General features: G+C 45.7%; 1 protein-coding gene and 2 pseudogenes across 5 annotated transcripts in view; 2 read left to right on the forward strand and 1 right to left on the reverse strand.

Moving 5' to 3' along the window:
- Window positions 1-25,647, forward strand: part of ST3GAL4 (ST3 beta-galactoside alpha-2,3-sialyltransferase 4) — a 164,511-nt gene that overhangs the window by 119,708 nt on the left and 19,156 nt on the right. For 4 of the 5 annotated variants that reach the window (XM_066639824.1, XM_066639823.1, XM_066639825.1 and 1 more), the window contains 2 exons: window positions 20,931-21,009; window positions 23,731-23,812. In XM_066639824.1, the coding sequence (XP_066495921.1) occupies window positions 20,994-21,009; window positions 23,731-23,812 (98 nt within the window). In that variant the 5' untranslated portion in view covers window positions 20,931-20,993. Of the gene's footprint in view, window positions 1-20,930; window positions 21,020-23,730; window positions 23,813-25,647 lie in introns of those variants that run through there. The other variant, XM_066639827.1, reaches the window with a different exon arrangement.
- On the reverse strand, window positions 12,796-12,915 carry LOC136662829 (5S ribosomal RNA; annotated as a pseudogene).
- LOC136662633 (5S ribosomal RNA) lies at window positions 19,115-19,233 on the forward strand (annotated as a pseudogene).

The raw sequence follows: 25,647 nt of genomic DNA on the forward strand, positions 1-25,647 counted from the left end.
GGGTACGGAAACCTATACTCTGAACAGTAAAAACGAAATTGTGGTTAGGTTAATTACCTGTCACCATTGTCAATACAGTTTGAGGCGTTCTGTTCTTAGCTATCCATATGAAAAGCAGTGGTGTCACTAGAGATGTGCGGGGCAGTGTGGGCCGCATGGGTGACGCACATGTTGGGGGTGGCACCACTACTTGCCAATGAAAACCAACCGCGTTTAAATATCTCAATTCTATCAAAAGTTATAACCAAAAAACCAATGTGGTAGGTCCACTGCCCAGGGCGTTGCCCCACCCACTGCACTGGAGGAGGTCCATCATAGGGTTGACACACTGGCCACCTGCATCAGGGGATGCAAACCCTAGTGAAGCCACTGATGAAAAGCAATGTTGACATCTTTTGAAGTCATACTGGTACTCAGTAGATAGAGGTGTTTGTTTCCGGTAAGTAAGATAACATTACAGCCTAAGAGCCCAACCCTTTCCAACTTTCCTGCACTGGGGCAGCTGAAATGCAACCTCAAGGTACGGGAACAAATGTTCCCTTACCTTGAGGAGGCCTCTGACTGCTTCCCCAATACAGGAAACAATGCATACCCCATAGGCACAGCAGCACCAGCACTGGAAAATTGGATAGGATTGGGCCCTAAGTCTTACTGGACACAGTAAAATAAATAATACCATTTTCAAACCCCTCTACTAATAGATGATGGTTGATGGTGTTGATGATGATTGTCTTGACAGTCTGGTGAACTGGGGACATTGGGCAACCCATTGGGGGGTGTGTGTGTGTCTGTAATTCAGTTCAGTTCAGTAAGACCTTTATTGGCATAAAATACAGAGAAAGAACAAAACAAAAATATACAAAGACAACACAACATAGACATCAGTCTTTTCCTCACATACAGCCCAGAGTTCCAGAGCACTGCCTGGCAATTACCCCAGATAAAAAGGCAGCGACCCTCTCAGGGGTCTCAGAGTCAGGTGTGGAAAGGAGAGACTGAAGCATGATTGAGTCCTCCCAGCCCTGCATCCTAGTTAGCAAAGGGCCTAGATATTTCTTGCGTGAAACGTCTTGAAGTGGGCAGTAGAAAAGGGTATGTGTTACGGTCTCAATACAGTCCCTACCACACTTGCATTTCCTCTCCGAGTAGGGAATACCACTGAACCTGCCCGATAACACGGCTGGCGGAAGAGCATTACATCTTGCAAGTGTGAATGCTCTCCGAGCCTGTGGGCACTCCAGGTGATAAAAGAAGGGTCTGTAATTGTAAAAAAGTATAAGAATCCCTCCTCCGTAGTGATGATTGGTAGTAGCTTGCCTGAGTTTCACAAAAGTGTTTTTGACCTACTTGGAGGTGTCAGTGGTTGAATGCAGGACATGCAAAGCATGTGCCCTACCACTGACCTATGGCCCATCCTTGTGCCTTTGTTCTCTTTCATCCCTCCTTGTTTATCCAAGGCTCTCAGTGCTTAGCCTCACAGCGCAGGGAAGGTCAGCTTTTGAGAGGCAGCGACCTGCCAAAGTCTGCCCAGCAAACAGAGGGTGGATAATTTTAAAGGCTTGCCTGCCATGTGGGTTTGCCAAGGGGAAGGTCTGAACTGAAGGTTGCTGGCATTTTTGCTTGGGTGGATATCCGATTGGTGCTCCCATGTCAGAAGAATAATTGAGTGCTCTGTCACAAGTGGAAGCTGGACTTCTGCGTGCCACGGCAAGCCATGAAACTGTTTGTCAGATCTCAGTTTCGGCTTGTGTGGCACAGTGCTCGGGCGGGCCACTTGTCCAGGCGCACACCCCTTGCTTATGTGTAAAAGAACCACCACTTAAAAGGAGCATCTCTGCCCAATTTGCAGATGTTCCTTGGAGAGGGGCAAGTGTTCCCATGAATGCATAAGTAGAGCTATATTTAGATGCCCTGTTTGCAAATGCTGGGAAAGTGTACTGGAGGACAGTGGGAGCATACCAGGTAGCTATGTTTTCCCTGCCAACATGCCCCCAGCGGTCCCTGCTTTCAGCACTTGTTAGCTGAAGCAATGGCTGAACGTGAAGGAGGGCAGCCAGGAATGTGGTTAGGAGCACACTGGTGTAGTGGGTGTGGCTAGCTGGTGTGCGCACCACTGCCAGAACCTGGGATCATAATACTTGAATAAGGTTTACATCCCCAGTTGATGTCACACATGGTCTTCATGGTGGTTTTGACAGCAGTGCGTGAAAAGTAAATTTCTAAGTGAGATTTTTAAAAAACAAACCAAAAGGATGGCCGATCGGTCCCCCGCCATCCCAAGCTGAGTGAGCAAACTACCATTGATTAGTTCTCAAGACAGTCATTTTAGAAGAGACTGAAATGTACAGAAATGCATGCTTCATGTTTGCATGGGAAGCAGTTAAAGGGAATGTGGTGGTTGAAGACTTAAGTGGTACACACTATCAACCCAGCATTGTGTGAACACGAAGATATGGTCTCAGCAAGCCCAATTGTTGGGTCAGGGGTGTTTGTTTCATGTAGTGGGCCAAATAGAATTGATGGCACCTGCTGAGGACCAGAAGTGACATCATTAAGCAGAAAGTGACTTTGTTAAGCAGACAGTGGTCAGAAATAAGAAGTCATTAACTGCAACTGACAGAAGATAAGCTGTGCAAATCTTGTTCATAATTTCATGCTATAAGAGAGCTCAATTATCATGCTGGTAGAGCCCAATTAGTGGCTGGAGAAATTGCTTCAGGGGCCCCTATCTGGCGTGCAGGTCTTTTGTTTGACACCCCTGAGTTAGGTCTGAAAAATCATTGCAATGGAAGTGCTTGCTCCAAAAAAATCAGAGAGGTTCTGAGTGAAGGTTCATCCCATGACCAACAATCGGTGTTTCTAAAAGCATCCTTAGGAACACCTGCCCTACAGGTTGAAATGGTTCTGGTCGTTGAACCTTATGGGAGTCCGAGCCTTCATAGCTTTGCCCTCTGTTACTTGTGCCAAGCATGGAGATAGGAGGGGTGGTTCTTGTTTATCACGGTGTGTTTTTAAAATGTAACAATCGAGTCTGACGCAGTGGAAAAGAACAAAACACCAGATTGCGGTCGCTGGCATTTACCTTTTCCACAGCTGCTGCTCATTAAGCTCATCTTGCTGTTTATTAACATCCAGCTAGAGAACACAGACCAGGACCGTATGTAAAACCTGTGTGTTCTCTTGTTACTTCTCGTGTATTTTTTTTCTGTGCTTGTGTGATCGACACCTGAGCGGCCTGCGTGAATATGCAAAAGAGTGCTATGTTTTGGGCTGCGCTGTGCAGTGTTAGAAATATCCCCTCTACCATTGTCTGGTGTTGGAGAGGTCAAGCCTGAGCGGATGCCCAGACTGTACTCCTCCAGGCAGGGCAGCAATGAGCAATGGCTGTGATTTGATTCTGTAATCCCATGATTTTCAACCTTTTTCTTCCCATGGCCCACTGACAAGGTACTAAAATTGTCAAGGTGCACTATCAGTGTTTGTACAATTGACAAGGCACACCATGCTGTTGGTGGAGGGCTCATATCCTTCAATGGTCCTGTTAATAAATGACCCTCCACCAAACTCCTGTGGCACACCAGGGGCCCATTTGCGGCACACCAGTGTGCCACGGCACAGTGAAAATGGCTGCTGTAATCTGTTCATCAGGACGCTCATTCTTCGTACCCATTCAAATTAAAATGATAGGTTTGGAGGTCACAGCCCAATCAACTTCATATGCATGAGCCTCCTGTGACTGACTCGCCGGGCCATTTTGCCTTTGAGCTCTGGGATGTGAACAAGGGTGTAAAACTGGACCAAAGAGAGGAAAAGAAGGATTTCCGTTTCAGTGTCAAGGCTGTGGAAAGAGTCCAGCCTGGGCTGCTGGACCTGAGTCTTCCAACAACCGAAGGAGGAGATTCCAGTGGCTTTCATTCTGTGACTGTTTGCTCTTCTCTGTTTCATAGACAAGATTTTGAACAAGATTTCCTGGGGTGCGTTTCAGATATGCAGGGACTAGAATTCTAATTCAAACGTTCCTCACTTTATATGCCAAAATTGGCCATATCAGTTGGGGTGTGGGGAAGCATCACAACACCCTCCAAGAGAGAAGCATACAGGCATCCCCTGGTATCTGCGGGGGATATGTTCCTCCCCCTCCCATGGATACCAGAAACCACAGATAAGGGGGAACTCTGTCTCTGTGGTTCCCCCCCATTTCCACTTCCTGTTGCTTTTAGCCTCTGTTCTAGGCTGAAGCCTGCTTGCGTATTTGCCTGGCTATAAGCTTTTTGCTTTTAGTGTTTGTTCAAGCAAGGCACCTTATCACTTTGGGGGAATGTAATCAACATAAACAATTGGGACACGGGGACCAGCAGATAAATAGATCCATGGATACCGGGGTATGCATAGATTTCTTTGCATTGCACCTAAAAGTGCAGCTCGTGTGTTCAGTTTGATCATTTTCCAGCAAGTTAGCAAGCTACACAGAAGACCAGAGAAGCTTCCCATTCCCATGGCACCTGCTCTGTCTTCCTGTATTATCTTAGGTGGTTGGGTGCTCCTCTTGCAGCACATTGTCACATGTGGCAAACCAGCAGGACTTGGCCTATACCATCCTATGTGTCAGGGCCATCGGATGTGGTGGGGAGGAGGTTGCAGCCGCCTGGGTCGTTCTCTTTCCTGAAGGCTTTCCTGCTTCTTTCTAGCCTCGCCACGGGGACCTCCTTGCTGACACAGAATGTGTCTGGCTTTTCATTCCCCCTCTGTTGGGCTTGGCAATAGTCCTTCCTGTACCTTTCATGACATTTCCTGGTTCAGCTGTAAAAGGGGAGCTGTTTGTCCACTCTGCCTCGATCTGGCACCTGCCTTCCCCCTGATTGATGGGACGATGCTAGTGCAGTGCCCTGGGTTAGCTTTGTTGGACAGCAGTGCCAGTTGTGGGGCCAGATCCCAGCTGCATGAAATGGTTTCGCCACTGTATAGGCGGATTTAATCTTATTTTTTTAAAAATCATGTTGAGCACCTGCCTTGTCCAAAGATAGCAATGTGGCAGGTGACTTGCTGTGCAAATACCTGTCCATGATTAAATTAAATTATCCATGATGAATGACCTTTGAATGAATGTTTTTATTGACATGATACCACTTCCTCTTTGGGATGCAAGGAAAGCAATACAGTTACTTTGGCACAACCAGGAGCAGAATTGAAATGGATGGTTTTTTTGGCTCACAGGGGCAGTGCAAGCAACTTGAAATGAAAAAGTAAGCAGGAAAGCCCCCCCCCCCCAATCCACCAATTGAATGAACCCAGGCCTGTTCTTTTTACTACTGCTTTTCTTGAAAAAAAGTTACCATATCTCGCCTGTTTGAGTGAGACACGCATGATGTCCAGTTCTTTTTGGAATACATGTCTACATGTCAGATAGGGCAGAGCCATAGCCCAGAACCTGTTTTATGTGCCATTTCAACCCCTGGCATCCTCAGAGAAGGCTGGGGAAAAGTCCTGTCTGAAGCCCTGGAGAGATACTGACAGTCAGCGCAAAATTATTGAGGTAGGTCAGACTCAGTGGAAGGCTTCCTGCATGAACTTATAGATCTTGCATCCCTTTTGTGCCATTTCTTTGCTTTGTTCATTTTGCTCCTGATCTAATCTCAAGCTGCTGCTCCAAAATCCCCTCAAATGGCAGAACATCTGCTTCCCTTGCCCCCATCCTGAATTCAATCAATCAGTGTCAATGTTGGCAACCTTCAGTCTCGAAAGACTATGGTATTGCGCTCTGAAAGGTGGTACTGGAACAGCGTCTAGTGTGGCTGAAAAGGCCGATTCGGGAGTGACGGTCCCTTCCACACTGGGAGCAAGTGCAGTCTGTCCCTGGTCTGTCTCCCTGGCTATGGGCCTTCCTTCTTTGCCTCTTTGCCTCAGTCTGTTGGCCAAGTGTCTCTTCAAACTGGGAAAGGCCATGCTGCACAGCCTGCCTCCAAGCGGGCCGCTCAGAGGCCAGGGTTTCCCACTTGTTGAGGTCCACTCCTAAGGCCTTCAGATCCCTCTTGCAGATGTCCTTGTATCGCAGCTGTGGTCTACCTGTAGGGCGCTTTCCTTGCACGAGTTCACCATAGAGGAGATCCTTTGGGATCCGGCCATCATCCATTCTCACGACATGACCGAGCCAACGCAGGCGTCTCTGTTTCAGCAGTGCATACATGCTAGGGATTCCAGCTCGTTCCAGGACTGTGTTGACACCTCTAGCACACAGCATACTTGTACAAAAAGCATCAACAGGTTGCCTGTTGCTTCCTCCATCACAGGCACTTCTCCAAGTCCCTCCAGGGAATTTAAGCCAGTCAGGTGGCGTCCAGGAAGTGGACCTTGTCGGTTGTGACACCCCATTTGTGGCATGCCCTCCCCAGAAAAGCTTGCATAAGGCCAACCTTGGCGCCAGGTGGGCTTCTTTATAAAGCTGCTGCACGCTCAGAGGCCAGGGTTTCCCACCTGTTGAGGTCCACTCCTAAGGCCTTCAGATCCCTCTTGCAGATGTCCTTGTATCGCAGCTGTGGTCTACCTGTAGGGCGCTTTCCTTGCACAGGTTCACCATAGAGGAGATCCTTTGGGATCCGGCCTGGATCCTTTGGGATCCTGAATTAGGACTTGAGTAAACTAAGGGAAGGGTTAGGCTCCTGCTATTGTACAGTCTCTGTGCTGGGCAGCTCTGCAGTGGTTTTCCATTGGAGGTATCTTCCTGCTTCAGCCTTCCTTGCTGGTTCCCTGCTTTCATCCTCTCATTCCAGCCTACGAGGTTGGCATGTATCCCCTGGCTGCTGCTCCAGCTTCTTCTCCTGTCCTGATCTTTGAACCAGCCCTTCCATGCCTAAACCTTGTGAGATCATCTCCACCTCCCTGGGATGGCGGATAGTGTACCACCTATTTAGAGCAGTGGGCACCAAGCCCTGGCCTGCTGGACAGATCTGGTGCCTGTGAAAACCCCTCCCCCTTGTGAATAGGGTTTATAGTTCCTCGGGGGAGACTGCTATCTGTCTCTCGGATCTCCCCCAAGCGTTGCACTTGGCTAGCTAGCCACTTCTGCATTCTGTCGCCCCCAGGAGGCTCTATGCCCAAATTTCCAGACAGTTGTGTGATTTTTGGGGTAGATCAGAGAGGAAGATAGCAGTCCCCCACCCATGGAATGCTAAGCTTTTGTCACACCAGGGAGGGTTTTTTTCAGCGCGCAGCGGTCCCAAGTTTGGCCACTGCTGGTTTAAAGGAAGGATCGGTTTCAACAGTACAGTTCTCAGCACCATCAGTGGACCCCTACGCCTTTATTATCTTCTCCCTGTTCTTTAATAGATTTTGATTGTGTTGTGACAAGGTGTCACACGTTAAGACCACATTCCCCACGTCTCTGAAAGATTTCCATCAACTTCCCGGAAGCTGCCCTGGGAGAAAGGGAGCACATTTTGCATTTGACCCAGGTCAAGTGGTTCTTACGCATGGCAGTTCACTGTCAATTGTGTACAGCGTCCTTAGAATCTTTTCAACAGCACAGCTTCCTTCTGTTTTTCTGAAATCACAAGACAGGAATTGTGAGAACGGGAAGGAAAACATGACCACAACCTTTGCCCACCCTAAACACCTTCCTCTTTGGTATGAGGATTGTAATACAAGGCTGGAAAAAAGCAAAATTGATTATTCAGTGAACAATGCAAGACTATCCTTAGAAATGTGGCCAAGCAAAAAGGGAACTTAGAATGCTGTGGTCAGTTCAGTGCACTAAGTCCCCAACATACGGTTCCTGGTTCTGCCCCAGAAGTTTGTCCAGATGTTGGAGCTTTGGTACCTTGAAACAGCTGGTTCTTGCCAGTGCAGTGCTATAAGACTTGCTTGAAAGCACCACAAAGGACATATTGCACCTGCACAAAAGGTGCTGGGTCCGCCATCCATAACATGGGCTTATTTCTAGACCTTCTTTGCCACAAGAGGAAGAGAAATAAAATCCAAGTAAAATGGCATGGAATACTGATGTTCAGGAGACTCACAAAGGTCAAAATGATTCCCTTCGGGGAGAAAGGCGGAGTAAAAATAAAATAATAATAATAATAATAATAATAATAATAATAATAATAATAATAATAATAATAGTTATTATTATTATTATTATTATTATTATTATTATTATTATTATTATTATTATTATTATTCTGACCAAAAGAAACAAATGAGTGAGAGTGTGTGTGTTAGCACAGTGCTTCCCAAACTGTGGGTCAGGTGGGTTGTGAAACTAACTATCTGATAGCTGACAAGGAAAACTTATTGAGCCTTATAGAAACCAAAATGGAGCACATGTGCACATTTACTCATGAGTAGGCAAATGTACCATGGTCCGCTTGGAAGGGCAGGCCGAGAGGAACATGATGCCACTAGGATGGCCCCAATACAATGAACGCAGGCCCCAAAAAATTCTTGAGAAGGAAGTCTCCTGCTCCAAACTTGACAAGGAAGATCTATTAAGCCCTATGGAAAGCAAAAACTGAGCCACATATGTGTGTTTTTCTTGTGAGCAGGCAAACTTGCTTCAGCTCTTATAGAAGGCCAGGCAAAAGGAAACACAAGGCCCACCAGAATGCTCCCAATCCGATGAAGGTGGACCTCAGCAAATACTCCAGAGGGCAGTACCACTACCACCATAGTAAAAAGAATAAAAACAGAGGTTTGAGTGGCTGTTAAAATGAAACTTTTTAAAAAAAATCTCGTAAAACCAGTTGGATCCCTGCAGAGCATGGATCTGCAAACCCCGGCCTGGGGGCCAGACGTGGTCTGCGGAGACACTCCATCTGGCCCGCGGCCAGCCTCTTGTCCCCTGAAAGGCTCTGGTCACTCAGCTAAACATGACCAGAGCTGTGCTCTAGTTGCATCCGAAGGACGTTCTGAGGGCCCTAGAGGTTGAATGAATGAGACCATTCATTCATTTATTAACTCATCTAAGTTTTATCATTTATTTATTTAAATTTTATATTTAAATTTTTTTTCCCAGCCCGCAACACCGCACCAGATATTTGATGCGGCCCTCTGGCCAAAAAGTTTGGAGATCCCTGCTACAGAGTGTCATTTTAAGAAGTGGGTCGTGGTGCGAAAAGGTTCGGGAACCACTGTGTTAGCAAAAGAGCAAGTGGTGACTTACAGTTTTGTGCTTTCAGTGCAATCCCAGAGGGAACATTTCGGTTCCTTGCAAGGGGGTGCAATATTAGCTCACTGGTCCTCATATGAGATCATGGTGTTTCCCCTGCATGTATACATTTTTGTGTTCTCAGGTGACAGCTTCCCTCTGAGCATCCTGGGAAAAGCCAAGACCCTTTCTTCTCCCTGGCCATCTCTACACTCAGTATGGGAAACCAATATAGATGCAGCCTTGAGATCTTAGTTGATTGCAAATAATTTTTAATACATAAACTTTGCTCCCAGGCAGCATCTTTGAATACCTTTGTAGTGCAACATGCCTGAACCTGAGGCCTCATTTACAAAGTCAAGAGCCAGAGCTCGTCCTTCCAGAATGGTAGAGCCCTTACAGATAAACTGTATCTGCACAACAAAGGAGCCTGCAATATTTCTGACTGGTCTGTTGCATTAGTTATGTCTACTGAGTCCAGCAGTCCTTCTCCAGGGCTTCAGGCAGAGGAGATTTTGCAACCCTCCTGCTAGAGTTCTGAAGACCTAGGGATCAGACCTTGGGGCTTTTGCAATCGCTGAACTACGTAGAATCCCCTGCAGAGGAAAGAGCTGTGGCTCTATGGCAGAGCATCTGCTTTGCATGGGGAACATCCCAGGTTCGATCCCTGACATCTCTAGGTAGGGCTGCCTGAAGCCCTGAAGGATCACAGCCTGTCATTGCAGGTAAAACTGCACTAGATAGACCAGGGGTGTCCAAAGTTTTTGGCAGGAGGGCCACATCATCTCTCTGACACTATGTTGGGGGCCGGGGAAAAAAGAATTAATTTACATTTAAAATTTTGAATAAATTTACGTAAATGAATATATCAAAGATGAACTTATACGAATGAATGAAGGTCTTGCAATAGCTCAAGGCCTATAAAAGACCTTGTACAAAGCAAGGTTGGCCTTTCCTTTGCTGCCGTTACTGCATCACAGATGTGAAACAGCAAGCAGTGGAGGGAGCTCTCATCCCACAGCTCACGTGAGAGGTCAAACAGTTGCCCTCACGCTGAGAGCAGTTGCGTTGGGCCAGTTTGGGCTCCAACAAATCTCCAGAGGGCCAGAGGCTCATTGGAGACTGGGGGCTCCCTGAGGGCTGCATTGAGAGGCCTCAAGGGCCGCATGTAGCCCCAGGGCCAAGGTTTGGGCACCCCTGAGATAGACCAATGATCTGAGCTGGCATACGGTAGATTGTAACTGTTGAGTCTAGTAGGAAATGCTGTTTGCCCAACGCTGTTTGTGTGCCAAAAGCCTCATGGTCTTTGCATAAAGATTTGTCTTTCAGCCTTGCATTTGCAGTTTCTCCTGCAGTCCTGAGCCTAGAGATTACATTTCTCAGCAGCCCTTGCTGTGACCTGCAGCTCTGACCTAGAGAGGGACACCTTGTTGGAGGGCAGAGAGGCTTCAAAACAAATGAGGGAATCGGAAGAACAGAGTTTACAATAGGACTGCAATTGAATAGTGCTTCTGTGAGGCTGTTAAAAGCCAGTGGTGAGGACTTGACCCTGGAAGATCGTATGCCCACCTACCTGGGAATAAGCTCTGCTGAACACAGTGAATCTTACTTCCAAGTAAACATGTATAGCAGTCATTTTCAACCACTGTGCCGTGGCACACTGGTGTGCCAGTGGAATTTGGGGGAAGGTCATTTATTAGTAGGGCCAATGGGGATGTGAGCCCTCCACTGGCAGCATGGTGTGCCTTGTCAATTGTAAAAAACCTGATGGTGTGCCTTGACAATTTTAGTGGCCCTGTCAGTGTGCCATGAGATGAAAAAGGTTGAAAATCGCTGATGCATAGGGTTGTGCAGTAAGATAGTTTACACAGGCTGAGCAAAGAAACCGCCGGAAAGTAAGGGCTTGATCATCTTGCCGAATGAGCGAAGCCTACCATTGAGCCAGCAGCCCAGTTAAAGACTTGGTTTCCCAGACTGTTTGCTCGTATTTCTTCACCACTCGCATAGTTGCAAGCTGACCTGTCTGTTGCTGTTGGGTTGCGTCCGTGTGCTTGCTGGAACTGACAGAATTAGGTAGGGTCTTGCTAACACCAAAGTGCCTTCAGCTTTTGCCTCTGAACCAATGTGCAAACACAGATTAGTCCTTCTGTTGCACTTGCTCTACTACAATTTGATTGTTTTTTTCAGTATCAAGGTTAGCCAGCACTTTAAAGCTTGAGCCCTTTCATGTGAAAGCAGGATTAAGAAAAAAAAAAAACATCCCACCCATCACCTCTACATTAAATACGTATCAGTGGGAATTGAACAATGAGAAGGACCCCTCCCTTCTTGCTGGGGTGTGATGCCAGAAAGTCAGACTTCTGTAATGAATGTTTTCAGTGGTTGAATATTTTCATCTAGTTCTTTTGTGTCCATGTTAAGCCTCTTTGCCAATATGTACAGTAGGGGTTGGTCACTATGGAAAAGCCATGCCTTTAAACTACATTTGTGTGTTGTTCCATTTTGTTACTCCATCTTTCCTCCATTGGAGCGTGGGGTAGCCTGGTTACTGTGTTAAGCAGTCAACAAACATTGCTGCTTCTATGGAGTGATGGAAATTACAGTAGTCAAATAAATCCCACCTAAGATTGCTGAGATTTGGGAAGAGTAGCATTTGTCTTTGCTTATTGATTATCACTGAGAGGTCTAAATAGGAGGAGGGAGGGGGCCTCAATCTGCCAGAGTTAGGTCAACCCAGTATCCCTTTTGCTTTGCTTTCCAGGGAACCATAAGTCAAATTTGAGAGAACCCCAAATGGAGGTTCTTGGAGGATGTAATCATTGCTATCCAACAGAAAACCGAGTATAAATGGTATAATAAACTGATCCAAAGTTTGTGGAGTTGGATTAGATCAGTGATGACAAACCTAATGGGCCTGGCATGCCAAAAGTTTGTAACTTGGATGTTGGTGAATACTGGCGTGTCACCTAAAACGTTATGGTGTGTTATCTTTGATACGTGTCACGTAGGTTCACCATCACTGAAATAGATTGTCTTAAGACTAAGCCTTTGTATAAACGAATATGCCTTTAGGCTTTCTCCAGGACCCAGCATATGGGCTATTAAAAAATTTGAGAAGGAAGTATAAAGAAGGAACTGTAAGGAGAAGCAATAGCACTTTTGTTCAGTGAATAAAATATCTAAATCCTGCTTATAAATAAGGAAAGAGAAATTGCAGCTGAATCAAGGAGAATGTACATTCCCACCTAAGAGGCCCACTGCAGCAAAGATCCAGCTTCATAAGCAGTGATGAGGTACCCTAGAGTAAGTGCCTGCCCTTAACTAGAATCTATACAAGCAGCAGGATGGGGGGGGGCAGTGCCCTAAGAATGGATTTGTACCATTTCTGGGAATGGAGTGAGGAGCCTCACATGTTTCTCGTGCTCTCTTGTGTAAAATAATAAAAACCATTTTGTTCTTCCTTAGTACGCTTTGAGGCATTAAGGCTAGTACCCTTGTCCCACATGGGCTAGTGCAGAGGTTCCTAATCTGTGCTCTAATGTCCTGGGCATCCCGAGGCACTCACTGGGGCATCACAGAATGCCTGGCGCCCAGATGGGAGACTGCATTGGTTGGCAAATGGTTGGCAACCTTCAGTCTCGAAAGGCTATGGTATAAGCCTACAGCACCCAGTATTCCCAGGTGGTCTCCCATCCAAGTACTAACCAGGCCTGACCCTGCTTAGTTTCCGAGATCAGACAAGATTGGGCATGTGCAGGGTAACAGAGACTGCAGTACAACCCCCACAAATGGTGGAAGGAGGCTCAGCAAGACAGGCAGAGCTTCTGCACGCGGCTTTCATGAACTTAGAAAAGCCAACCCACCCAGAGCTTCTTATTACCATTTCTAGGGTAGTCGCAGACCTCCAAACCCAGAAGTAAGTGGTGGTGACGTCATTGTGGGATGCAGAACACATCATTGTAATTTACTTCCAGGTTACGAGCACTAGGGAAGGGTGTTGCAGGCCAGGTAAGTTCAGAACGTCCTGGGGTAGAGTAAGAAGCCAAGAGAGCTACTTGACAAAAGCCTCCTTTGAACATGCTAAAAATCTCTTTGGTTTGCTGTTAATCTAGTTGGTTTCATTTCCTCCCCCTGCCGAAAGCTATTTATCCTCATGCGCCTGGCTTTTAATATTTGTTATATCAGCTTGTGCAAGGGCTATTTTGAAAGTCTGTGATAGACTTTACCTTATACCATGTTGGTTAGATAACATGCACAAAAATATAGATGTGAGAATGTCACTGTCTTTCATATGTCCTTGTGAAAGTGCAGGATAGACTTTTAAAAAATGCTAATCTGTGACAGACACGGTGATGCGCAGCTCTTGTCCTAAAATGTGCTCCAGGGCATTTAGTGTTCATTTCATGAAGGAGTTAATTTGCAGAGGTTCTGAATCTGAGGAACCTTTGCACAATTGCGAACACTATTTGTTCCATTGTGTTTGTCTGCGGTGTATCCCACAGTAGTTTGGATTGGGGGGGGGGTGTTGATGATTTTGTGGCTTTCAATATGCAAAGACAAATGGCTTGCAGGAAAGTCTTGGTTTTAAAAGTTTTAATACAGAAAAAGAACAGCACTCATGCCTTAGTACTGTTCTTTTTCTGTTTGTAGTTTTTGTTGCAGTTTGCTTGCAAGCAGTGGCATCGCTGGGGGGGGAGTGGGCCACACCGGATGATGTGCCCGGGGGGGGGGGGAGTGACACCACTACTGGCCAAATTTTTTAAAATCTTGGTGTTTTTGAATGCCATCATGCTATATATCAATCGATGTGTGATTTCATGCAGAATGGAGTGAAACAAACCATGTTGAAATATCTCTATTCTATCAAAAGTTATAACCAAAATACCAGTGGGATGGGGCAATGGTACATCATAATGCTCACCGCCTGGGGCATTGCCCTGCCTACTGCGTGAGAGGAGGTCCATCATATGGGTGACGTGCTGGCCTCCTACACTGGGTGATACAAACTGCTTGTGAGTTGCTGTGAGACACAGGTTTTCCTTTATCTTGATTCACTTATCCACTGTTCTCGCCATGCCCACTACCTATTTGTTTTCTTTTACTGTGATACCAGTACCCCTGGCTCTTCCTTTGCAGAATACTAGAAGCAGTCAGCCAGAATGCTGGAGGAGGAGGAGGCTAAGAGAAGCCTAACAGAAAGCATTATCTTTGTCTCCTTCCTCCAGCGTTCCGGATGGCTGTTTTTCATGTTCCTCTTCCAACATCCTATAACAGGCTACAAAGGAAGAGTGCTTGGTGCCACACTAAGTATAAGGTTCCCTCTTTGTCCATGATTTCAGTATCTGTGGGGGGAATGTATCTACCAGGGGTACAAGGGGACACCTGTATTGGCCTCCCAAGTGTGCCAAAACATGGCCTTGTAGCTCTTTGATTCTACCAGAATGTCAGGCGAATATGCTATGTTGCCTAATGTGTTGAGTGCCTGACCTTTCTGGGAACTCAGACTGACAGGTCTTCCATCTGAATGTCCTACCGGAAAGAAGACTTCTGCTGTACCAGAGGGAAGACTTCCTTCTGAAGGCTAGTTGCATAAAGCACATTAACATTTCAGTAGAAGGCCAGGTACCAGCAGACAAGTCCAGTTAAAACCGAGCATTTCAATTACAGCAGTTCAGTTAGTTAATGCCATCTGAGAGATTGTCTTCCATCTGCAAGTTATGACCTCACTCTGGGTGTTGATCCTTTGGTTATACAGTATATGCTATTTTGTTATACTAGTACTGACGTCAGTATATCGCCAATTTATTGTTCTTCCATAAATCGTTCCAATAGCCACTGGTTTAAACTTACCTGGTTTGCTTTCTGGGTCTTTTTGGGTTGCCACCAGGCAAAGTCCTCCATCCTTTTACTTATTGTGGGGAGCTCACCTCAACCTGTGTTTGGAGTTGTTTTTCCATCCAGAATATGATTACAATTGTAGTCTTATTCAGTAACAACTTCATCTTCCAGCAGGCTCCATTTGTTTTCCATGTTTTTGAGAAATTACCTGTAGTTTCAAAGAAACAGGGTTATGATCTATAAAGGCTGCCTTATGTTTACTTCATAATTTTTGTGTTTTACTTTCTAGTTCTGTTTTCAACTTACTGCTTTGTTTGTTTCTGTATGATCATACTTGCCATTGTTCCTTGAATAAAGTGTTTTACATTTTAACCAATGGCATGGGAAACCTGCAGCACATTTATTCAAGGAATAATGGTAAGTATAATTGCACCATAAATGAAATAGATTGAAAATAAGCAAGCCCCCAGATGTAAGATCCCTCAGAAAGATTGAAGTGGCAGGGAAACCTGGAAAGGATCTAATGAAGATTTTGCCTGTTAGACCAGACAAGAGGATCTAATGAAGATTTTGTCTGTTAGACTTTGCTCAATTAACCATTCTAAAAGACTAATATTGGACATATACTTAATCTTGCTGAGTATGTAAAAAGGAAGGGTCCCCTCTTTATCTGTTTTGATGCAAAAAAAAAGGGGGGGCTTTTGATATACTGGAATAGATTTATTTCAGTAACACAGTCACCTGTTTTAACTAATTTGTCAGGTTGGATAGTTGGTTAATGATTGTGAGATGTGAAAGTTTAATTTTTAAGGAACTAGACATGGCTGTCCTTTGTTGGCCCTACTGTTTGTTATATCTATAGACCCATTGATCATCTCTGGGGGCATATAGAATTTAAAAAGGGGAGAGGTATGTGTTATGCTGGACTGATGGTTGCCGAAGAGGAGCATGGAATGGAATTGAAAGGGAGAAGGAGGTGGGGAGAGATAACGGCTTGACAGCCCAAACCTAACCCATGCTGGAACAGGCAGTCTGGCTGGCCTGCCCCACATCCAGCATGGGGTTGGGGCTGACTGTAGCTCAGCCCGAGGCAAGGGGAACTGATTCTCCTTACTGTGGGTGATGCAGCAGCTGCTCCAGTGGGGCTACCTGGATCTGCTCTACCCAGCCCAGCACTGCCCAGGTTGCCCGGAAGTGGGGTAAGGATCTGGCCTGTCGGATCCTGGCCCCACCCCCCACTCGACCCTGAGCTGTCCATGGGCCCACCCTATCCCTGACCCGGGACGTCTCAGTTCTGCCCTCCCCAGACCCTAATGCTGGTTCAGCACGGCTGACACGAACTATCCTTTTCTCCTCCCTTACCCAGGGGAAGGGGACAGATGTCCCTTTTCCCCAAGGATCTGCTGGTGGCCCCATTTTGTTGCTGCTGCTCCTGTGGGCACAGGGCAGCTCAGAATCAGACTGTAACATAGTAGTTCATTTGAGATGAGAAGTTTCTTTTGATGGGGGCAACAGAGGTGGAGGGGAAGGGGTTATCTAACCTTCTCCCTGCTTACCATTCTCCCATTCCAGATCACATCCCTTCGTAGCTGCTTTTCTCATGCAGGTTTTTAAATGCATCTTTCCCTACATTAAAAGCATCGCTGGGGGTAGAGGCAATTTGGAGTGGGGAAATTATCAGTAGGGGAAGGCTTAAGTTGCCATGACCTCCTACCTCTTTAGTCCCACCAGCATCATTCTAAAAACATGGTTTTGCTCAGCTGAACATGCCATTCCCATCAGTTGCATTTGTGCACAATGTATAGCTTTGGGGCTTAGGTGTCGAAAACGCAGGCCTACAAAATTGAGTATCAGAAAAGTTTCTCCCAAAATTTATGGTGGTTTGATATGAATTTGGGATGCTGATTCCAAAAGTGGCATCCGTTTTGCCCTATCACGTCTAGTTTTGGAGACACGGCTCAGCCTCATTAGTGAATGGTTCAAGCAGCTTTCTCATGAGGAAGCTGCTTGAACCATTCACTAAAGAGGCTGTGCCGTATCTCCAAAACGAGACGTGACAGGGCAAAACGGATGTCATTTTTGGAATCAGCACTCCAAATATACCCAGGAATTGGTGCAACGTTTAAGGAAGCAAAATGTGTATTGGCTTGTGAAATCAGTGACAGCTCATCCCAGCTGTGGTAAAAAGCAAACACTGAGTGTGACCAAGGAGACTTCCTGGTATGTTTCCTGCAACACATCTCAGTATAGTGCTGTAACTCTTACTGAAAGGTTGTCCACCCAGAGGGCAGGTTTCATAGCTGCCTTGAGTTTTTGAATGGGAGTGGTTGAAAGCTGGAAAAAACATCTGTTAAGGCGAGCACAAATCTGGAGACCCTGGTAGAGACGCGATTCTTCCTCCTAAGCCAAATGACCAAGTCAGAGCAGTTGGATCCTTTCCAGGTAGGCTTGAACATCTTCCTCTTTGTTCTTGCCTGTGTAAATTCATGACAGATTAGCAAAGCTATTAATTTGGCTTTTCTCGGACTGTGGGTTGGGACCCACTAGGTGGGCCATGAGCCAGTTTTAGGTGGGTCATGTAGCACCTAGCTCAGCCACCATTGGAAAATATAGAGCTGAAAATATGTACAAAGCTGCTGGGCAGGGCAGGCTCCTGGTGGTGAAGAGGCCTGGTGCTTTGCCCTAAATAAGTGGGAAGATGGGATGCTGGAAAAGGGGAGGGCTGTGTGGATAGAGAAGGATCCAAGTCTGCATTTTGCTTTGACTTCCAAGCTGGAACGTTTGAATTCTGAGCTATGCAAAATAACAGCACAAGCATGCTGTGCAATGGGACTTTTGGCTGACTGAGGCTTAGGTTTGAAGCCTACACTGATGATGTCACTTCCAGCCATGACAGCACTTCCAGGTTAATGACATCACTTTCAGTGGGTCCTGACTGTAATTCAAAAAAGTGGATCCCAGTACTAAAGAATTTGTGAACTGCTATGCTAATTGACATGTTCAGCTGTTGCAGTATTTAGTAGCACCTGGTGTGTGTGTGTGGGGGGGCACCTTTCCTGAGTCTTGGGATGTATATCCAATGAAAACCACTTTCAACTTTGTTCAGTGTATGAATTAGTGAATGTTTTCCCATAGTGTATTTTGAGACTTTCTGTTGAGAAGAGAGAACCTTCTTTCCTGAACCCCACCCTCACTGTACGGTCTTGAAAATAAATTGTTTTAATAGAGGCTAATAATACAGAGAGGATGGGCGCCAAGGGAGCTAGAGAAACGGACTGTGTGGTTTGTGAGTAACGATGGGCCATTGTGCAGTCACCTGCAAAGAAGCAAAGCTGAAATCTCAAGCCTGCGGACATCATTTGCCGCGACAGCAAAAGCACTTTGTGCATCGTTAGCTTGAGAGATCGTGAGCAGTAAGGAGCAATTAGCAGTGTTGATGTGGAGACATTACTGCCTGCAAATCCATCTGTCTTAACGTGTGACACGGGCAGGAGAAGTTCATTTCTGTGGATAATCTTGGATCTTTCGTGCCTGGGTATAGCTGTGTAATTCTGTATGCACCGCATATAAATTTAAGTTGGAGAGAAATGTCGAGCAGCCTTGTAAGAACTTAGGGCCTGGCTTTGCTCCTATTCAGAACCACCCTCTTAAGCATGCAGCATGCAGGGCTGGCCAATCCATGACGCAAGCTGAGGCAGTTGCCTCAGGCAGCAGATTGATGGTGGATCCTCACCTCCCTCTGCATTCTTGCTTCAATGGCTGCTGCTGTTTCTCCTCCTCTCCAGTCCCTTGGCTGAAACAGGAAGAGGGGGCCAGAGCGGAAGAGGAAGTGTGGAGAGTGCTCTAGTCCACCACTCTTCTCTCCTTCCTACATGCACCCCCCCCCTTCCTTTACCAGTCCAGGTTGCGGGAGATGTTGAGGCTGACCCATCGCCTGATTGGGAGGGGCAGGAACTGGAAGTTCTTGGGCCAGGCTGTTGGCGTGCACAGCGACTCACCTTCCCAACACATTGTTCTTCTGGCACCTAATCACTGTATTTGTGTGTGTGTGTGTGTGTGTGTGTGTGTGTGTGTGTGTTTTGCCCAAATTTGGGGGGGGGGTGTTTTTACACTATATTCCCTGCAAAGAGCACCTCCAGCTTCAGCAATCTTACCCTGCATATGCCTGATCTTGTCTGATCTTGGAAGCTAAGCAGGGTCAGGCCTGGTTAGTACTTGGATGGGAGATCGCCTGGGAATACCGGGTGCTGTAGGCTTAGACCATAGTCTTTCGAGACTGAAGGTTGCCAACCAACCAGACTGGTTAAAATATTACTTATGTTGAGAGGCCATTTGGACAAACCCCTTCTTCCTTGGCTAGGCAGTGGTGTAGTGGAAGGGAGTGGGAGATTCCACACCCATGTTCTTCACTCTTGCTTTTAAGGCACCTGGTGAGTCGATTGTCTTAACCAGCCCTATAATGCTTTCGATTTTGGGAATTCTTTCTATACAAAAATGTTTGTGGTGATCTTGGAGAAAAGGTGACTATGGGCACAGTCCTAACCGGGTCTACTCAGAAGTCAGTCCTGTTTTGTTCAATGGGGCTTACTCTCAGGAAAGTGTGGTTAGAGTACAGCCTAAGGAGAATATAAGAGAGCAGTGGTTCTCAAAACATTTTAGCACCAGCACCCGCTTTTTAGATGACGATCCGTCATCTAAATGGACCCACCAGAAGTGATGTCATTAACCTGGAAGTGATGTCATGGCCAAAAGCGACATCATCAATTCAGGCTTCAAGCCTATGCCACAGTTAGCCAAACATCCTCATGCTGTTATTTTACATTGCTCAGAATTCAAACATTCCAGCTTGGAAGTCAAAGAGGAACTCAGACTTGGATCCGTCTCCAACCACACAGCCCCCACCCCCTTTCCAGCTTCCTACCTTCCCACCTATTCAGGACAAAGCACCCTGCCCAGCTGTTCTGTACCCTGTTTTTCCAGCTCTGTATTTTCAGTGGTGGTTGAGCCAGGTGCTACACAACCCACCTGAAATTAGCTCGTGACCCACCTAGTGGGTCCCGACCCACACTTTGAGAAATGCTGCTGTGGAGAATATGGACAATGTTTTCTTGTTCTCACATGCACTTGCTCCCAGTGTGGAAGGGATTGTCACTCCCGAACTGGCCTTTTCAGCCACACTCAACGCTGTTCCAGAACCACCTTTCAGAGCGCGATACCAGAGTCTTTCGAGACTGAAGCTTGCCAACAACATGTTACTGTTTGTAATAATGATAAAATAATACCACTAGGGGTTATGTGATTAGATTGACTGGCAGTCGGCTCATGGCAAACAGAAGGAAATAGTTCTTCATGCATTAATAAGCTCCTGAACCTGCTAACATAGTGCTGTTAAAATATGATACAATTGTAGTATACAAAATATGAATACACTTGAAGGCACAACTTTTCAGAACTTAAATTCAAAGTTCAGTCTACACGAACTGCAGTGAACAGAAATTATCAGTAATTTCTATCAATACTCAGTTTTCCTTTTTAAAAATATTTTTAGCTGAGGCACAGTCTGGAGACAGGAAAACACAGTCAAGGCTCACCGAAATCTGAAGAACTTAAATGCTTGATTTAGGTTCCAGGAACCGTTTACACATGCTGTTTTTAATTCCAGTCCCACAACAAAATGAAGTCTAAAAAAAATAAAAATAGAAGAAGAAATGCTGAAATCTTGGGAAATAATTTCATTAATGTTGCTTGAATTTGTTTGCTGGAAGTGCTCATTTATTTGGATGTAATTTGTGCAATTTAATGATAACATTCCCTTTTTAATGTTAAATATACGCCTTGCTGAAAAGGGTGTTCTTGCTTGTTTTGCTATTACCTTGTGATTTCTGATATGAAAGATACCAGATGTAATAATCTTGTGGTATGAGATACTTAACCTTCTTCCTTCCTTCCCTAGGTGACCGATAACAGTCGCGATGAGAGCAAAAGCCTCAAGTCGATTCTTCACCTGCTGATAAAAATGATCAACAAGTATCGTAAGTCCAGGTGCTTTGCCATTTCTTCCCCACCGCACCCCAAATTCAGCACACCTTCTAATTACCTGGGGGGGGGGGTGGGAGTTGAAGGTCCTAAAATCAAGCTTAGTGTCAGCTTGCCACTGATACATCGGTCAACTAAGCTTCATTTAACTCATTCAAATTACAGGGGGCCCTTATTATCCACAGGGTTCCGTTCCTGGAACCCCCGCAGATATGGAAAACCGTGAGCATTGAAACCCTTAGTTTTCAGGACCCACCTCACCTTCTGAACTCGACAGGAGCTGGGCTCTGGTCAGGTCTGGGGGTTTTTCTGAGGCCCATAGAGGCTATCCATGCATGACCACCCACAGCTGCTGCAGGCCTCAGAATGCCCCCAAAAGCAAAAAAAATCCCCTGCCACCTCCGGTTTTATTGGAAAACCGGAAGTGACACTTTTATTGCCTTACAAGGCACTATGAGGTCAGGGGAACATTTACCTTGTAAGGCAATAAAATGTGATTTCTCCACGTGGCCTCTGTGGATCTCGGAAAACCCTCTGGACCTGACCAGAGCTGTGCTCCAGTTGGGCTTGGAGGGTTTGGAAGGGAAATTCAGTTCCCATGGATACCTGAAATCCACAGATGCCGAACCCACAGAGAACGCAGGCCCCTTGTATAGTCTGCTATGCGAAAGGGGTGTGATCTGATAGGCCCCCTTTTCCATCTTTGGTGCAAATGTTCAACTCTTCAGTAGTTTTGGAACCTGGTGGCTGATCTTTGTCAGCATATACTGCGTGCAAGACCCAACATTGATCCAAAGTCCATACTTCTATGGACTAACAAGTAAAATTAAAATGATCTTTGTTACCTTTTGTAGATCACTGATGTTTATAGAGCTGCCAAGATTTGCATTGCTAGGTTGTGGGAAACGGCTCAACATCCCATGCAAAATCAATGAATGGAGAAATTTTGGGAATTTGTGAATAGGAGCACAACAAGTCAGGCAAGATAGAAACCCAAGCCTGAATCAAAATACTGAGGCAATCTAGACTCTTTTAGATCAGGGTTGCCCAAAACCTGGCCCTGGAGCCACTTGCAGCCCTCGAGGCCTCTCAATGCGGCCCTCAGGGAGCCCCCAGTCTCCAATGAGCCTCTGGCCCTCCGGAGATTTGTTGGAGCCCCCACTGGCCCAACGCAGCTGCTCTTAGCGTGAGGGCAACTGTTTGACCTCTTGCGTGAGCTGTGGGATGAGGGCTCCCTCCACTACTTGCAGTTTCACGTCTGTGATGCAGCAGAGGCAGTAAAAGGAAAGGCCAGCCTTGCTTTGTGCAAGGCCTTTTATAGGCCTTGAGCTATTGCAAGACCTTCATTCATTCATAGAAGTTCATCTTTAATATATTCATTTATGTATATAAATTTATTCAAATTTCAAATGTAAATTAATTCTTTTTTCCCCCGGCCCCCGACACAGTGTCAAAGAGATGATGTGGCCCTCCTGCCAAAAACTTTGGACACCCTTGTTTTAGATGAACATCAGAAGAGCCCTGCTGGATCGGGCCAAAGGGGGGGGCAACTAATCCAGCGTCCCCCACAAGGAGGCCCACCAGATGCCTCCCACCAGCGGGAGGCTACAAGAGATAAGCAGGAGACAAAGGCATTCTTCTCTCCCTCCATTTCTCCTCTGCAAGTGGTATTCATAAACAATATGTTGAAACTCCCCCAAGTGAGTAGGTATCCCTTAGATCAGGGGTGTCAAACTCATTTCACACAGTAGGCCAAATAGCATTCATGGTGCCTGCTGAGAGCTAGAAGTGACATCAAGCGGGTCGTGACCAGAAATAAGCACTTTTTTCTCACGTAGAACTCATTAGTTGCAAATGATAGAAGAGAAAATATGCAAATCTTGATCATATTTTCAAGGTAAGGTAGAGCCCAATTATTATGAGGCCTGGATAAAGAGCTCCTATGGACAGTATCAACCCTCAAATCTTATGTTTGACGCCCCTGCCTTAGATGCAAATCTATACATTTCTAATTTGCCATAATTACAAACTCTTTGTTTGCTCCCAAACCTGCAGCTATCATTTGTTCGATGAAATGATTTCTTCCAGTATTTATTTCTCAATATTTCAATAGTGCTTTCAATACGTACCTATCGTTATACAGTGATTGTTTTTGTATTTCTTGTGTGTGTGTGTGTGTGTGTGTGTGTGTGTGTGTGTGTGTGTGTGTAAAATTTTATTTATTGAAATTCATGTGAAAAAGAGGAAAACCAGTAGGCACTTTAATTTGGGCAGAGTTGATTTAAATTTGCTTTTGAGGGGTGGGGATGGGTGATCTTAAATTATGTTTCCGATTGATTCTTTATATATTTTCTGACTAACGTTGCATCCTAATTAGTCTGTGATGTTTACTTGGTTAATCGGTGAGATTAATCAATTAAGAACATTTTGATCAACTAAAAATAGGTGCCTCTTCAGGCAACCACTTTTAAGGAAGTTGACAAGTGCCGTCTTAGAAGAGACATTCCCCCACCACCCCACCAAACCACCATATCAGCAGAAGGCAGGTTTAAAGTAGTACATCAGTGTGAAGAAGGCTGGATTTTCCAGCATGCTGTCATTGGTGCCATCCTTGGATATGGACTCCACTGATTGACTCACCTGACCAGGGCTTACGTATTCTGCATTTTCCCTGAATTGGCTCCATCTACCGACACGGTGTCTCTTGTCTTATTCAGGATGGAAGATACTGGCACTGTTGGCTGTATTTGTGGTGATGGTATGGTATATAATATCCCGGGAGGAAGCAAACATACAGCTGTGAGTATATTTCTTTTAAATAAACAAGTTTACATGCAACGATCAAAGATATTTGATCTTTATCATCCCTGCATTCTTAATTGCAAATGTTGTATTCTGCATCAGTCCTGACTCATTTCTGTTCCAACTTTGGATGCAGCTTGTGTAGAACTTTGAGGTAGGTTAGGTTCACCTCCTGAGCTCTTGGTTTTTTTTCTGGGCTCACCGCAAAACAAGAAGGGTCATGGATTGAGTCTCTTAGGAAAATGTGCAATCCTGAAGGAAGTCCTTTTCCTCTCTGACAGGTGGGGGCTTTCTGTAAATTTCTCAGTGGTGAAAGCAGTAAGAAAAAATGCCCCACCTGCTCGGAGGGCACTTTCACTAGGAAGAGCCCTAGTTTTGAAAATTGGATTGAGCCTGAGCGAGTCCTGGCACAAATTGCATCCAGGAATCAGGAGGGGTACGGAGGGGAAACCAGATTGCAGTTTGTTTGGGTCAAATGGGGTGTGCATAAACCCAGTGAGAGGCGCACAAAGGATGATTGATGAGCCCGCTGCCTTTGGAGTCTTATGACTCTTCCTCGTGAATGACTGATTTATTTCATTCGGAGGATAACCAGTACTGTCTTCTGCTCCAATGGGAAGGGCCGCAGCTCATGTGATTTGCATGTGGAAGGTTTCAAGTTCTGTCCCTGGCATCTTCTGTTGATGGGGTAGGGTTTGGAGAGATCCCTGCCTTGGAATCCTGGGGGGCTTCTTCCAGACATGTACAGATGGGAAGCCGGAGCAGTGGTCTGACTCTGTAGCAGACAACTTCACATATGACCATTGCAAGGATATTGCAGTAGTTATCCTTCTGAAGGGATTCAATTGGTTGTCCCTGAAGGAGAGATGCAAGTCATGAAACTCGGGATACACTGAGCCTACTAAATCCTTTCCGGCCAAGAGTCTTGTGGCACCTTAAAGATGAGCACATTTATGAAATCACATGCCATGCTTCTGATGGAGTGGACTGTGGTTCTCTTAGTCCTATGCTACAATAAGCTTGTTTTGTTTTTAATGTGCCCCAAGGCTGTTGTGTTTGTTGCCACAGACTAGCCACAGTTATGCCCCTGGAAAGTTTCTAAGAAACTAAAGTTGCTTCTCCTTTCATCCTCAACCATAAGTTCACCTTGTTTTGAGCTCCCGCTTGCTCCAGTTCAATGTGTATATTTACAGTGGTTAACCACAGTGGTTAACCAATGCTCATGTTTTCTTGTTTGTTTGCTTGTTTGTTTTAAACCTTTTTTAAAAAAACAAAATAAACAAACAAAAAAACCTGCATGTCATGGCATGCAGTTCCTGTGGCTTGTTCTTCCTCTCTCTTGCATGCGTAGAAAAGCAATGTTCAACCTTTTTCATGTCATGGCACTCTGGCAAGTCGCTAAAATTTACAGGGCACACCATCAGTTTTTTGACATTTGACAAGGCACATTGCACCGGCAGTGGGGGGGGGGGTTCACATCCCAAAGGCCTTACCAATAAATTACCCTCCCCAAAACTCCTGCAGTATACCTGTAGACCATCCTCGGCATCAGTGTGGTATGCTGGTTGAAAATTGCTGGTGTAGAATGCTCCTGGTTGGCAATAAGTTCATGATGACCATGAAAGGCAGAAACTTGTTCTTTAACTTTTGTGGGTTCACTTTCACACACTGTTGAAAAAAGTTGTTGCTGGCTTTAAAATAGAATTGGACAAATTTGTGAACAGGTACAGGTCTGTCAGCAGCTCAACCATGATGGCCAAGTTGCAACTTCATGTTCATATGCAAAATACCTTTGCGGACCTACCTGAATTATTGGCGTTGGGGTGTGGGTT

This window comes from Tiliqua scincoides, chromosome 11 (genome assembly GCF_035046505.1).
Source record: "Tiliqua scincoides isolate rTilSci1 chromosome 11, rTilSci1.hap2, whole genome shotgun sequence".
Lineage (NCBI taxonomy): Eukaryota > Metazoa > Chordata > Lepidosauria > Squamata > Scincidae > Tiliqua > Tiliqua scincoides.